The 15,539-nt window shown below is 49.9% G+C and overlaps 1 protein-coding gene across 10 annotated transcripts in view; it reads right to left on the bottom strand.

Annotated features, from left to right (window-relative positions):
- Positions 1–12,166, bottom strand: part of NRP2 (neuropilin 2) — an 88,720-nt gene extending 76,554 nt beyond the window's left edge. For 4 of the 10 annotated variants that reach the window (XM_030277637.4, XM_030277639.4, XM_072932343.1 and 1 more), the window contains exons 1-2: positions 11,952–12,166; positions 107–284 (exon numbers count right to left, since the gene is read on the bottom strand). In XM_030277637.4, the coding sequence (XP_030133497.3) occupies positions 107–284; positions 11,952–12,024 (251 nt within the window). In that variant the 5' untranslated portion in view covers positions 12,025–12,166. Of the gene's footprint in view, positions 1–106; positions 285–11,547; positions 11,874–11,951 lie in introns of those variants that run through there. The other 6 variants (XM_072932338.1, XM_072932340.1, XM_072932341.1 and 3 more) reach the window with 2 other exon arrangements.
- Positions 12,167–15,539: the final 3,373 nt, after the last annotated feature.

The following is a 15,539-nucleotide window of genomic DNA, read 5'->3' as shown; positions in this document are numbered from 1 at the left end:
CTCAGGGTGACGCTTGACTTCAAGTGGAAGGAAGTACAAGATACCACTAGGCAAAAGCAGAAAGAGGAGGTAACTCTGTACTAGAGAGTAAGAGGAAGGCTCTTACTTGCAGTCATGTTTTTCGATTTCGAAGTGAGGGTTGAAGTTGAGGATAATCTTCTGGTTGGATTCAGGGGTGTAGATGACCCATTCACAGTTCTGGTGGGAGGGATAGTCATTGGGGTACCCTGGCGAGGTGATGTACCCAGCATCCTTGGAGTTCAGGCGACCCCCGCATGGCTGAGCTGCAGAGACACAGAAGGGAACAAGGCATTGAAAGACATTCTGGGCATCAGGTGTGCACAGCAGGTCTCCCCGGGCCACTGATAGGAGTGGTCTGATAAAGACCATTCTCCAGGCCATTGACATCCCTTTGGTACTCTAATACTGATATTAATCTCTGGGCAAGGAGATTTGTTCTGCAGAACAAATAGACTCCTTCCCCTCCACCTCCTGCCACACTTACATACCACATTTCACACAGACCAGAAAAGAGAAATGAATGCTCTTGCCAAGGCAATTACAGAGCCATAAAGTAAGAGACAGATTGATATCAGATCATCTGTAGCTGCCTCATTTTATCCCTTCTTTTGCCTCCTTTGCAAGCTGCTCTGTGTCAGTCTCCCACAGCTGCCTCAGGAGACACCAGAATTTAGACACTACAAATTCAATTCAGCTGCAGGAGAACAGAAAGATGTGTAGTTTCCAGGGAAGGAAACTGAGGCATGTCAGGGATGCTGGTGGGCCCAGACCCCCCAGCATGGTGTGACAAAGCTAAGGACAGTACCTGTCCTTCCTGTCCCCAGCCTGCAACCCCATAAAAACCCCTCTCCATTTGCTGTGCACTCCCTCCCCAACCCGCCTGCCCCAGAAAACACATCTCAGCAGAGCTGCAAGCTAACCCATCCACTGGAGCTGCAGACACAGATAATCAGCAGTGGTGGTTTTGTGGGACTAGCCCACAAATGGCTGGCAATGGCTGCGTGGTAAGCAGAGGAAGCTCTCTCAGCTTTGGGCTAGAACAGGCCCTAGAGGGTGATTTTGTAATCAAAAAAACATTTAATCTCATGAATGCTAAAATCAAATTTATTATTGCATTACTTGCTGGGAGGAAAATCTGCATCACGGGGTCACTTGATAACGCATTACAAATCCCAAAGTCCCTTTCTCCATGGGGCCCCCATTGTGTCTCCTGCTTTCCCTATTCCCCTGCCATCCCCTTGTATCAGCATCCAGGCCCACAGGCTGCAACAGCTGCCCCCAAAAGACAGTGTTGCCTCTTCATACCCAGCAAAACACACAAAACCCACCAAAATGGACAAAACCCAACAAAACCCTAAGTCCCTCCTAGGGCAGGCTGGCAGGCATACGGGGTTACCCTGGTCCCACATTGTGGAAAGTTCTCCTCCCTGACAATAAGTAGTGGAATACAATGTGGGATGAAAACCTTCATGGGATGTTCCCACCATCAGACCCTGGACATGCAGGAGGGTGCAAACGGGTTTTCCCAAGGCCCGAGTTTGCATGCCCTGAGATGGAGGCTGCAGCACAACCCACACCCCCAAGAGAGCCAAGGCACAGAGAAGCATCACCCTTGATATAGGAGGGTAACCACACATCCCAGCAGCTCCATGAGTTATGGTGTGTTCCATGGTGTTCCCCCTGCCTTGGTCCTGAGGGTTGTTCCTCTCCCTCCACAGCAGCACTCACTGCAAAGCCCCAGGACCACCCAGGAGAAGCAAAGCAGTGCAGATTGTGTGGCCTCAACCCCTTGCTGTGGGTCTGGCTCTGTTCCTCTGCCACAGGGTTTGCCAGGTCCCAGGGGTGTCCCCTGCCAGGCTGTCACAAGTCCACCAGCTCTCGGTAGGGACATCCCAGCCTGTGTTCAAACTGCTCTCTTGCCAGAGCCAAGACGAGCAGCAGGAGTCAGGCAGGACCCCTCAGCAGTAATGCTTCCTGGAAAAAAAGCACTTTGAATAAACAACCTGCTGCCTGCACGCTGCCTGCAGATAATGCACGTGTCCTGTGCAAAAACAAGGGCAACAGGAGGGCCCTTCATGGGCCAGCAAGGCTTTCTTTGCTGTGGAAAAACTCTCAGTTTCCCCCGTGTTTTTCATGCCCTCTAACACATTCATTCTTCAAAATAACTTTCTTCGCACACACCCAAAGGCAGATCTGCAGCCTTCCCTTTTTCTTAAAATAATCCTGTAAGTATCCTGAAAAATACGAGGGGAAAAAATGCAGCACTGCCATGAAGAGCTGAGAATACCAAAAAACATCTGGTTTTGTTCCACAGGAGAGATTGCTCAACACACAAACATTTACAAACCTACATTCTTGCACAAATATCTTCTCTCAGGAAGGCATATTTGCCCACACATATGTTTATGTGGGTTTGGAGAGAGGGAGAGAAAGAGACATTCACGTGGAAAGAAGAAATTCATGGACTTGTTGACATCAATGTACAAATAGACGTGTAATTCACACTTCACTCATGTACGCACTTTCACACCTTCTCATAAAAATTCACACCTCGTTTGCACACATGTCCACCCCCTCCAGCAAAGAAAAATATTCAAGCTGCAGATTATTTTTCTTGGAAAGGGCAAAGTCTCGAAACAATGAAAATACAGTCAATCCTTCCACACCTCGTGGTTCCCTCCCCGTCTCTCCAGCTTTCACACACATGCTACCCGCTAGGCTGATACCACCAACATCACCCACCACTCAGAAGCTGCTAGCCCCTTACTCATGCCAGATACCATAAGCACCCTCTGAGCCCCTGCAACTCAACCAGTTGGAGGGGAACTGTCATGTGAACAGAGATGTCAGCTCTTCCCCAACAAATGAATTCAGGAGCAGAGCACAGTTCTACCCTGACCTTGAAACTTCTTTGCCCTGCAAGGCCATCGCAGTTCAGTAGGACTGAGCTAAAGAAAATCCTAGTCTTGATCCTAATTTCAGGCCAGATTGGTGCCCAAATTAGTCTGTTGGTGGCAGTGAGGACAGCCTGAGTGAGAGGGGCTGGAGCCCAGCTCTCTCCAGCAAAACAGGACAAGCAGGTGAACCTCCCAAGTAAACACAAGCACCAGCCACATCCCTCAGGTGTTCAGGTATCACCAGGAAAATGTCACCATCTTCCTGGAGCAGTGAAAGCCTCCCACCTGCAGGAAAGCTTATCTGTGTCTCTCAGAGAAACATATTTTATCTTCTCATTCATTCCTACCTAAGATGTCCACACAAATGAAGGGGGCTACTTGAGTACAGCACTGCCTTGCCCACATGGTGGGCAATAGCATACCAAGAACTCAAGACTTCTTAGAGTTATCTGAAGAGCCAAAATTACTTCAATATCTATGTAATTGTTCTGTTGGGCTTTTTCTCTTTTGACTCACAGGTATCTAGCAGGTGAACACCTCCAATAAGAACAAAAAAAATCTGTCACCATGCCTACTGATGGGCATAGAGTTTGACTCAGCAGTCATGTCAACCACTGTCCTTCTGTATAAAATATGGCCTGCTTTGTATACAGTAGAGGCTCAAACTGCTATGTAAATGGATTCTTACAAACTGATGCATTGCATCCATGCAAAAGAAAAAAAAAAAAGAAAAGGTTAGTGTCATGGCTACTGCTCAGTCTGTATGCGTTGGAAGCAAGATGTGTTCCATAGCTAATGGGCTTCAGCAGCTTTTGCCAGCCCTGAATTCACTTAATAAAATTAAAATTAAATTCTGAAGTACAAGCCAAGTCTGCCAGGTGCATGGGACATCCCGTTGCTCAGTAAGCAAAATGCAGGCATTGAAAGCAAACTGCTGGGGCCCCTGCCAGTCCACATGGTAGAGAGATCAGAGGAGTGCTGTGCCAACAAGGCCACAGGAGAGCAGCAGGGCTCCTCAAGGGAGGCTAGAGAGGTCAATACTCCTTGGCAGTGTTGGAGTATACTATGGTCAGGTTGGGAAATCTGCAGACTCCTCTTTTCATTAAGGTTCACCATAGCGCAAATTATCCCTGCAACTTCCTCCATGCAGGGCCACTCCAACAGGGCAACTACACCAGAGGATGACAACCAAGCCACAGGGATGGGAAAAGAAGACCTGGAGAAAGTCATGAGGTGCAAAATCCTGCAAATGCTGCATTGTACAGTGGCCAACTCCAAAGTTTCCCATGGAGATAGGTATCAGCAGCTGAGCTCCTCACCCTTTACAAGGCAGACCCCTCTTTCTCTTTCTCTGCCCTGACCTGCTGCTGACACCCAGCTTGATGAAGTCTCCTCCTGCCTCCCCCAGGCCACAACAAGCAATCATCACTCAGAGGACCCAAAAATAACAGCTAGGCCCCTTCACCTATACTTGGGGCTTTTCAGCTCTGCAGCTCATCAGGTACATGCTGAAACCTTAGGCCGGGAGCAGGGCATTCTCCTACTTGAATTTCCTGCCGATTAAACCCCTCTGGATTTCCCTCACCCCAGGAGAGCAGGGCTCACTGTTATTGTTGGATCTTCCACACAGAAACTAAAGCCAACTCTGCCTGTAACAAAAATAATCATCACCAGAAAGGCCCATTTCACAACAAACATACATACTACAGCTTCTCAGAGCTTGTAGTGTCCAGCACAAAACTACCACGTGTTTTGATCTGTTGAGCTCAGTTTACTTTAGGGATATCTTTCAGGGCTGCACACAAAAATTAAGGTGTTCTGGATGCCTTACAAGCAGCAGCAGCATCACTGTCTGTGCTGCTTGAAAAGAGCAGCCTTTGAGGACAGCAAAGAACAAGGGAGAGAGACGTGGGCATTCCACAACAGGCAGAGGCACTGCCTAGTCTTGTAATTTCTCTTCCTGGCATGAGGTCCTCCAGCTCTACTTCACACTCTCATTCAGCCACTGCAGGAGATTTTCATGTCCCAGGATTCAGCACTGATTGAGCACTGTCCCAGGATTCAGCACTGGGCAGAGGAGATCTGCCCTGCCAACCCTCTTTCAGCACAGCAAAATACAGGTGCTGTTATACATGCCCAACTTCTCTCAGGGCTGCTGAGCCTGGCCCGAGCCCTCGTGGAGGAAACCCATGTTTCAGTTGTTTGTCACACAGCTCTTCAAAGATCAGAGCTTTTCAAGGTCCATGCATGTCCAAGCACTTTGCCAAACCCTGGTATGGAGGAGACAAACAGATCTCTTCTGCCAAGGATTCGTTATCATTAATGCTCATCCTGCCTCATTTCCTGAGCTCTCACCCTGGCTGGGCACAGCTAACGTGGCAGGGGATCTCACCCCAAACCACAGAGCACAACTTTTGCAGGACACAGGAACACAAAATATGAACTCAGACTTAAATCATACAGTTTAACCATTGGCCAAGGAGAGAGACATAGTGCAGAGGAAGCTAATAAGATTAGATGCTTTATCCCCAGTAGCATAGATCATTTTAGCAGAAATGTGTTTGCTTTGGATTGCAAGATAAAGTTTCAAAGGCTTCCTGAACAAATTAACGGACAAACATACCCAAACAACAGAAGGCTCTTACATGCACATTTCATTCCCGAGCACTACCCACATCCACATCTTGAGATTTCACACAATCAGGGAGAGTCTCCTGAACATTCAATTGAGGAATTTTACCAGTTTAAGTAAAATTTCACTTTAAAGTAGTGACACAGAGAAGTAGAATTTAAAGACTGCTTTTGTGATTTGAACTAGGATTGTGTTCAATTCAAAGTGTCTCAAGCCTGTCATGAGACAAGCTCATAAAACACTGTCTGGGCTTAAGCAAGAAAGGAACGCACCAATCCATCAGTTGAGGAATGCAGCCATTTGACTGCTTCCTAAGGCAACTGGGAAAGGATGCAATATATTCATTTTATAGCACTGGACAGCAGTGAAAGGGGAACACCAAAAAGCTCAGCAAATGGAAGATTTTAGCTCTGAGCCTTTGAAAAAAAAAAAAAAAGATAATTTCAAATTATTTTTAAATAAGAAGGGAATGTTGAAGGGAGAGAGAGAGAGAAGATTTGGAGACTTCTGATAACTGCACTTCCCCCCCCCGCCCCATATTAATCCACAAAAGAATTAAGTAGAAACCTTGAAATAGAGACCTACTCAAGCTTCACCATGGAAAATGAGAGGGCCAAATCCTGCATGCAAATCCAGGTAATTTGCTTTGGAACCACTGGAGTTCAGCTGATTTCTACCCCCGGGGTTCCGGATAGCCACCTTCCAGGGGCTGACATTGCTCTATACCAATTGAGCCAGTGACAACCTTGACCTTTAAATGTCCATCCTGTCCAACCTCTCTCTCATATCTTTGATGAGATTTTATATAGTGTTTATCCATCTTCACTAACTTTATTATTTGTCATCTTATATCAGAGGTAAATGCAATTCCAGTTGGATAACCAACTTAATAGTGATAGTCTTTCTATAGATACGTGTACACACAATTCTCCCAGCTTGCCAGTGAATGTAATCTGTGGGTCTGGAATTACAACTCCTGGCTGCTCCAGTAATCATCCCGGAGAGCATGCAAGTGTGCGCGTACACATGCAAGGGAAGCAGATAACTGCATTTTGAACTTGGAGAAATCATGCCTGCCTCTCTGTTAGGCTCCCAGGGGCTTGAAATCTCATGGAAACACACTGTCATCTCCCAGGAATACGTGGCAGCTTTAGGAGACACTCAAGCAGTCAGGCAGTTTCTGAGTAAAACTCTCCAGTACTGCAGGCAGGGAAACAGAAGCTTGAACCTTCCTGCATGGCAGCCTGCCACCCTACCTATAGGCTACATGAGGAAAAAATATGATAGTGAAAATTTGCTGAGCCATCCCCATTAATGCCGTCAATAACAAACTCATTTAAAGGCCATGGAGACAAGAGACATTTCTAGTTGTACACATGGAAAAAGGATTCCCTCAGGATTCCTCTCTAAAGAGCTTCAGGCTTGATGAGAGGTGTTCAGTGCCTCTGAAATACTAATTAGTATAATTATTACAAAAATTCCAACAAGAAAAAAAAAGCTTATCTCATCTCTCATCTCCCCCCACACCCTCCCAGCTTCCTCACACCTTTTGAACTCATCTGTCAGGGTGCATTCTGAAACGAAATCCTTTTTTCCCCATCAGGCAGCAGCAGTTTACCCCTGACTGTTTCCCACAGCAGCTGGCAGAGCCTCTCAATCTCACAACACCCCTGGCTTGGCCCTCCCTCCCAGGGGCCCTGCTGGCGCCTCAGAGCACAGTGCAGCACCTTGGCTGCAAAGAGCCCCACGGATGGGGGAGGAGGGAAGCAGCCCCACCTGAGCCACTCAGAGAGCCCTGCCATGGGTCCCTCTATGCACGTGCTGAGCAGTAGTGGCTTCAGCCTTTGGTGCTGCTGGCGAGGCTCAGCAGCAGCTGGATTTGAGCACGCTGTCAAAGTTATTGCACATTCTGGTGAGTGTCTTAAACACATTGTTACCTGCTGAGCACATATTCAGCAGTCAAACAGAAAGGGAGGAAAGCTGCAGCGAGCTTGGGGTGTGCATGAGGGTGAAAGTTGTCAAGGGTCTCTGGGTTTGTGAGGGACGGTGCAGAGGGATGGATGCAGAAGTGTGCATGTGTGGCAGCAGCAAGGCTGGTGCGGCTCTCTGTATAAGAGGAAAGGTAGAGATCTGTGTGCCTGTGAAGAGACAGAAGGAATCAGGGAGATTATGTGTGTGTGTGTGTGTCTACATGCAGAAGGGGTTTTCCTCCTTCCTCTTTCTGCATGCATCCCTTTTAAAAAAAAGGGGGTTCAAAGAAGCCTTTCAATAAAACGTAAGCAGAATAAAAGGACAGCATCCTTTTAGCTTCACCATCTTCCTAGAGGGGACATAGAAAAGGGCAAGCATTCAAGCCCTACAAAGACAGCATTTCACAGCGATGGGTGACCCACCAGAACAGCTGGGCAGATGTCTTGCCTTTGTCTCAAATGCACAGGGAGAAATGAGGGCAGGTTTCAAAGACCTGGACCCAGTACTTTATCTCTGCAGTCCATTTTCTTTGACTCATCAAGTATGAAGACAGGGGAAGATGCAGCCAGGCAGCAAGTCCTTACAGCCATCCACCCCTGCAAGTTATACTTCAGGCTATTCTATATGCCAACTTGTTGCTTGTACCCCTTTTCCCAAACTGCTTGGGAAGAGGTCACCTCACCAAGGCTGTAGCTGGAATTCAGCCTCCCAGCATTACTCTGTCCTCCCTGATTCATGGGCACCGCTTGCACATGGAAAGGGTTACAGATCCAAGTTGTGATTTCGAGTGTTTGGCCCCGTGCCTGCTAACCTCGTGCTGACAAACCTCTCCTCCATGTCTGTGATTGTGTCTTTTCACTGCACAGGCATCAAGCCCGGCTCAGGATCTGGCCTTCCGAGGTTGTGCTTTGGCTCAGGCAAGGAGCAGGCTGACCCTCAGATTGTGAGTGTGATTAAACCCATGCTACTGTAGCGCTAAGCCGTGTGCAACACTGTTAGCAACAGCCCTGATTTATGTTGTTGCTAGTATTGCGGTTTCCACCAGGGTGTAGACAGGGATTTCGAAAATAGCCCAGCTACCTCTTTGTCTGTGTGTGTGTGTATTATAATTAGAAATGTGTCAAAGGGCTGTTACAGAGTGAGGATGAAGCTGGAAACGTGCACACCCCACTTCTGCCCCCGCCCCGGTGCTGGCACCATCAGCCCCAGCTTGGGTGTGTGCAGGCACATCAGCTCTCTGCACTTCCCGGATTCGACAACTGTATTCCCAAGGCTCCATGGGGGCACGGTGGTGGTGACTTCACTACACAATGGAGAACAAGTTTAACAGCTTCCAGTTTGCCCTCAGGTTGCTGCAATCTGCCCCCACCACCGTAGCTAAATGACAACTTTTTTTCTATTTTGATTTCAGATAGGATCATGGGTCTCAGATGTAGACAATTTATTTTCCTAGCACAGCTGGTCTGTCAGAGGTCATATAATTTGGCAGCAATCCCAGTGCTTAAAAATTAATTTTTCCTTATTAATACAACTGGGGGTCCCACAGGATAGGATCCCAGCCTTATCTGAACCTGACAGCTTCCTAAACCCCATGAAGGATGCTTTCTCCTCTCAAGCTATCTGCAGTACAAGGCCACCATGTCCCAGTGCCTGGCAGCACTGGAGGTTTCTGCTAAGAAACCAACCCACCCGCCTGCTGGGACGGGAAGTGCTGCCTTCTCCAGCCCAGGGGTGCTTTCTCTTTTTAACCTTCTAAAGCCACACACAAGGTACCAAACAGAGAGAAGACATTGGGAAGGAGGGGGAGGGGGGAGGGAGAGGGAGGTGGGGGGGGGGGTGCAGAAGGAGCAAGGGGGGGCGATGGGAAGCACCTCCATAGAGCCTTCTGGGACCAATATGCATGCCTGTCACTGCAGACACCACATACATGATTTTCTGTAGCAGTAAAACCAGGAAAACAAAATGCAGCACCCTAACCTGGATCAGAGCCCCCCACCGAGCTTGTATCAATGGTTTTCAGTGATGCTCTGACGGTTATCTGATTCCTAGTCTAAAAAAGCTTTTGTTTCCAGTAAGAGCTGAGTTAACACCACACAGGCATAAGGCACTACACTCAGTGCTTGTGTGGGTGTGTGTGTGCATGTTTGTATGTGTGGCCGTGCGCTTGCTTTGCAGCAATTTGTTTTGGTCCCATTCCCCACCTTGCTACATCTCCTAAGTCACTACTAAAAATAATAGCTTTTAAGTAAACTATTTGGAAGGCTTCAGAGTGAGATTTGCTCAGAGCTGCATAAACATCATCTGAACGGCTCAGTACTTGGGTCACTCAAATCTGTTACTTTCTTACTTCATTGCTTTTTACGGGAAAATGAAAAACACACAGCCATCGAACCTTCAGATTTATCTTCACAGGTCTCACACCCACTCTCCTCCATGGTTATCTCAGGGTTTGCTTGGCTACATACAAATTGGCAGCTGCACTGTTTATCTCTTACTGTAGAAATATTGCATGAGGTTTTTTTCTATGTGGATTATCATATTATTGTCTATTAAAAACGTCTCCCCTCTCTACTAACCTCCCTTAGGGAACCTAAAGAGGGACTTCCATAATGGGGGAAGGCTTTCAGATACACCAGACTGAAACATAAATCCATCTACCTCTGGCATGTTTCCCTTACTAGGCTGGCTAATTTACTGAAGCTGAGTGTAGCCTGATCGAGGTTTGCATCCCATTACCCCGTACCTTTGCTCACTGTGCTGGCAATAAAGTCATTTGACCGGATTTGCAGCCACACATCATTATCTCGGCAAACCACCGCTGGTGTCGGCCACAGAGAGACAACTTCCTCGCTGGTTCCAACACCATGTGATGCTCTGCTTAGCCGGGAAAACCCCGCATTCAAATAAACACTGCTTACAGCGCCTGAATGGCCTGAGGGACACGGTTTGCTCAAACCTCTTCCTAGTTAAGTCCTGATGCCGAGCTCACTCCAGGATAGAAGGAGGTGAACACATGGACGCAGGCACACACTCGGGCTCAGCGGCCACAGGGATCACAGCCAGACTGGCCAGTGCACCCTCAGGAGCCAGCCTCAGCTTACAGCCCGATCTGCCACAGCACAAAACCTACTCCAGGAGATCAGACACTGCTTCTGCAACAGGGGGTCATCTGAAATCACTGTTGCACTTAGCAAGGGGCTCCCAGGACACTGCCCTTTCTCTTAATCCCATCAAGTGCCTATTCGTTTTCCTGCTTGAACAAAAGATGGGTTTTTTTTGTCTTTCCTTTTTAACCGTAGGGAAGGAGATGATGCCAACCGGCAGCTGAATGTTTATCAGTAATGTCTGTGCTTCGCACAGCAAAAGAGGGATTTTCTCAGCCGGCAGAGACTCTCTCACCTCCCCTTTTCAAGGGGAAGCTGGGTGGCCACACAGCTCCGGGGCAGAAGGCGGAATGTACTCTGCCATCATCTAAGGCTGCTCGGGTCAGACCGCAGCTCAGGGCCCTGAGCCATGTCCCGAGGCCCCGACTAACGGGAAGGCAAATCCACAGCTCAGCAGCTGCTGGCTTGGCACTACCGTCCTGCCAGACAGCTCCTGAGCACGGAAGAAGCCCCGAGAGAGCACTGGACGGCAAATCCTTTTCCTCCAGAGACTATTCCAGGTAGGGACCCTGTTGCCCCCACTAGCGAGATTCAAACCCAATAGCTGGGGGGCACAGGGCCCAGCGTCAGCCTGCCCCATTCCTGTCCCTATGCCGAAGCAACGTGAAGACGGGTTTCATCCCTTCACCTCCTGACTGTCCAGCCTAGCTCGTCAGCGAGGAACAGAAAAACACACTCGCGTCCCAGTACGTGCCATGAACCCGCCTTGTCCCGGGACAGCTCAGCGTTTGCAAAGTGCGTACAGGTCCCGCACGTACCGCGGGCAGCCTTTCCCGAGGGTGCCGCCGCCGCCAAGCTTCGCCCGCTCCCAGCTCTGCACGGCCCCGGCCGCCTGCTCCGCCAGACGATTTTAGTTTCTCACCTAAAGTTTCCCGAGGTTGCAACCGGCGCGGGGCCGCGGACATTCGGATGCGGATGTTTGACATGTGGCTGGTCCCTACCGCTTCCCCTCCCTTCCCCGCAGCTCCCCAAAAAACAGCACGCAACTTTCCAGTGCGGCTCCATCCCCTCGCCCCTCCACGCCGGGCGCTGGGAGCCGCGCGGCTGCAGCCGCTGCGCTCCTTGCCGGGGTGCGCCATCCCCGCCCCGCCGTACGCGTGAGCCCCTCCAGAACCCGTGCTGCGAAAGCTGCTTGGCGCGGCCGATCGCTCATGCACTCCCTAAATTTATTCCCACGCAAAGCATCTACGCGTGAGACCGGGACCGCGCCCGGGAACCCGAAAGTTGGGCGGACGGGGACATGCCCCATTCCTGACGGCGCCTTACCTGTCTCCGCCGTGCCTCCAGAGCCGGGCAAGCACAGCCCTAGAAATACCCAGGCGAGAAGAAACGTATCCATCCTCCGGAACAAATTATAAAAAAACCCGAAACCCCCAACGCAAGACCCGAGGCTGCGGGGCCGGGCTTCGCCTCTCTACCCCGGGCGCGCCGCGCCCCGTGTGGGCGCCCCACTCGCGACCAGCTCCGGCGGGGCTCAGCGAGGGGCGGCGGCGTTGCCCGCACCGGGGCTGCGGGGCGGGCGGTGCCGGCGGAGCGCCTCTCCCCTAGGGCGACCCGCGGGGCCGGCGCCTCGGCATCCCCCGGGGCGCGGCGGCGGTGGTGCGGGCTGGGGCGCCGTCTGCGCCTCCTCTCCCTCCCCGCCGGCGCCTCGCAGCCTTTTCAGGCAGGGCGGCATGTGGCTGTCAGCGCCGAGTGCCGGCGCCGCCCCCCGCGCCCCCCCGCCCGCCCGCGCACCGCCCCGCGCCCGCGCACCGCGCCGCCCCCGCGCCCCGCCCCGCCCGCGGCAGCGCGGCCGCCCCGCGGCGCGGGGGCCGGGGCGGCGCGGGCGCGGAGCGGCCCCGCGGAACCGGCGCGTCCCGGCCGCGCTGCCGTGCCGCGCTGCCGGCCGGCCCCCGCCCGGGCGCTGACGGCCCCGCGGCGCGGGCAGGAACCAAACCCGATGGAAATAACGGGAAAAGAGTCGGCTGTGCGAAGGGAGACACCCAGAAATTGTCGGATGGGGGAGCATCAGGACAAGGATTGTCCCTGCTCGTGGGCTTCCGCCGCTGCCGGCCGAGACCCAGAAGCGCCGAGCCTCGACCAGAGCCGCCTGCGAGAGCGGAGAGCGGCAGCGGGAAGCACACGCTGCTCCTGGCACCCACGGTGCGGTGCAAAGGCTGCTACAAGGGACAAATGCAAGCCCCCTCCGGGACTGCACCACAGTTGACTTCCACGCTCCAAACCCGTTTTCTCGGAGATGCTCTTTAAAAACACAAACCAAGAGCAGCGTTCGCATAGTCGTCCTAGCAGCGCTCCTAAAGTTTGTTCGCTTTTGTCTTGTGAGGGTGGGGAGTCTCTGACCGAGCTGGAACTGCTGGGATCGTGCGTTAACTTGTTGCTCATATTCACAGACCACAACAGGCTTAAAAGCTGGTATCTGGCAAACTGGGGCTAACTTACACCTCCATCCTCTTTGAGAGGTGAAATTTCAAAACAAGTGAAATGAGCCCTAAAACCCTGCACCAAAAAGCTGTTTAAAAACAATTCCTTTATGTTGTTGATGAGTCCCTAGATTTTAGATTCCAACTTCCAAATAAACAGTAGACAAAACGATTAAAGCTATGTTATCTCCGTTTTTTAAAGTTGGTAATTAGTGAAAAGATACTGGCATGTGGCAGAAGTGAGATACATCATTGTGTGGGTGAGAGGGAAAGTAAGAACATTTCACTGGTATTCATTTAGGGTGATGAGACTAATTATTTTGTACTCTGCTGTCTATCAGTTACGAGTAGCATTACCAGCTCACGTCAATGAAATCACGATGCCAACCTGTTTAAGCACATTCACACAACACAAATGCTTAGAGTTCCTCTGAGGCCAGTGGAAGTTCATTGACAGCAACAGATTTGGCCTGACAGATAGATCTGATATTTCAGCCGTTACCCTGAGGGCTGTAGCATCCTTCTTCCTTCTGTGTGTTTTGATACCTGATTTTGCATCTTCCGTGGCTCAAATGTGCTTCAAAACACGCTGAAGTCAATGCAAAGCCAGTGGCAATAGAGTCTACTGTCTTATTTATTGTATTTTGATGTGGAATTATGCAACTATTATTTACTACTCGCTTATAGTTAGACTACTATCAAGCTAGCAAAGTGTGATTTTTTGCGTGTATAAATATCCCTTGCAAAACATAACACAGATATCAGAGTGTAATATAAACCCACAGCATGAATCATTCCTTTCTTAAGACACGCATGGAAAAGGAAGAGGTTACCAAGCCCTAATCAGAGACAGCCCCATCTCACGTACCATATGGCACAGGGGCAATTTTTCTTCCATTATGCTCAGTTTCCCCTGGTTAAGGTCAATAGAAGAGGGCAAACAAAACCTTGAACTGATAACAGCTCTGATCTGTTACTGAATGAAGAGAAGATAACCCTAGGAAAGAAAATGGTGATGGGAAATGAAGTTACCTGCTGCTCCACAGAGGTTTCTCTCAGCTACATTTCAACTGCTCTCCACAAATCCAGCCCTGTGTTTAGTGTCGGATCTCAAGTCTCCTCTCCCCAGCATGCTACTGTCAGGAAAGGAAAGGCACAAATAAAGAACCAGGCAGCGCTACTGCAGTTTCTACCACTGCAAGTGTTCAGGACAGGATGATAATAGAGCTGGTGATACCTATTACTCCAGCTCAGGTAGAAGAATATCAAAAATACTTATTTTGGGAGCATTTAATACTCCGACCCTCTCAGGTTTAAAGGCACTGAGCACAAGGTGATGCTATGTACCATGAGCTTACCTCTGCCTGTTTCCAGGGGCAGCTGCTGCTGCTGCTGCTGTGGCCTTGCTCCATGCCCCAAGGGAGGCTGGACCTCATCAACTCTCCATGCTGAGAAGTCCTGCTTCTGCCAAAGGGCTCAGGGCCCTGCTCAGTCCTCTTGCGGGTTTTTAAAACCCACAAGTAAGCACTCACCAAACCCATCAGGAACTGCAGCTTTTTTCCATGTCTGTATGTCAGAAACATTCACAAAACCTCACTGAAAATGAGACAATATGCAATTTAATGGTACTGTAATATTTAACGTACCATCTGCATTAAATTTTGTTGAAGGAATTTTGCAGCCCAAGCATTAGTCAGAACTGTGATGCAGTGAAATTTCCCCCATCTCTCCTCCCCTCCAGCAGAAAGCCTCCTCAGACACTGCCTAGTTCCCTGCTGCTGACCCGAGGGCCTGTGTACCTAGGGCTTTCCCTGGCACTCTGCAGCTCTGCTCTTCTCCTCCCTCTAATTGCAGCTCCTTCCAAACACTGATCATGCAGCCTCATTTATTTTCAATCACAGCTTCCTCTTTCTAAATGAGTCCTTCTCTCCCCATGAACTGACCATCAGGAGGTGTCTGTAAAGCAGGAAATCCCCAAGTTTTTCCTTAGAGCCTTTCTCAATCCTGCTTTAAAATAAAATAAAATTGAAACCAAGGCATCATGTGTTCCTGTAACCTTCTCTGGGCTCCAGAGTAGTTGGACAAACAGGGTGTCTCCCCCAGTTTTATGTCAAAACATACTATTTCCAATGCAGATCTTGACAGCCTTCCAGAGAAAACAACACGGCAGGACTGAAACAGGGTTAGAAATGAGAGAGGGGAAAAATGATACCCAGCCTAGATAAAACCATAAGTATTGTCAGTCAGCAGGAGAGCAGAGACTCGAACATTTTTGGCAGGGTATCCAAGGAGCAGGAGCGCAGGGCAAGGGGGCAGACGGTGTGGGTTGTCTCCCAATTCCTCACAGAAATGCAGACTTCTTGTTGCACTTTTCCCCACTCCAGACAGTGCTTTGAGATCCTCAGCTAAAAAGCTCTAAGTGCATAATATAAAA

Source organism: Taeniopygia guttata, chromosome 7, assembly GCF_048771995.1.
Source record: "Taeniopygia guttata chromosome 7, bTaeGut7.mat, whole genome shotgun sequence".
Lineage (NCBI taxonomy): Eukaryota > Metazoa > Chordata > Aves > Passeriformes > Estrildidae > Taeniopygia > Taeniopygia guttata.
This window is presented reverse-complemented; position numbering and strand designations above follow the sequence as displayed.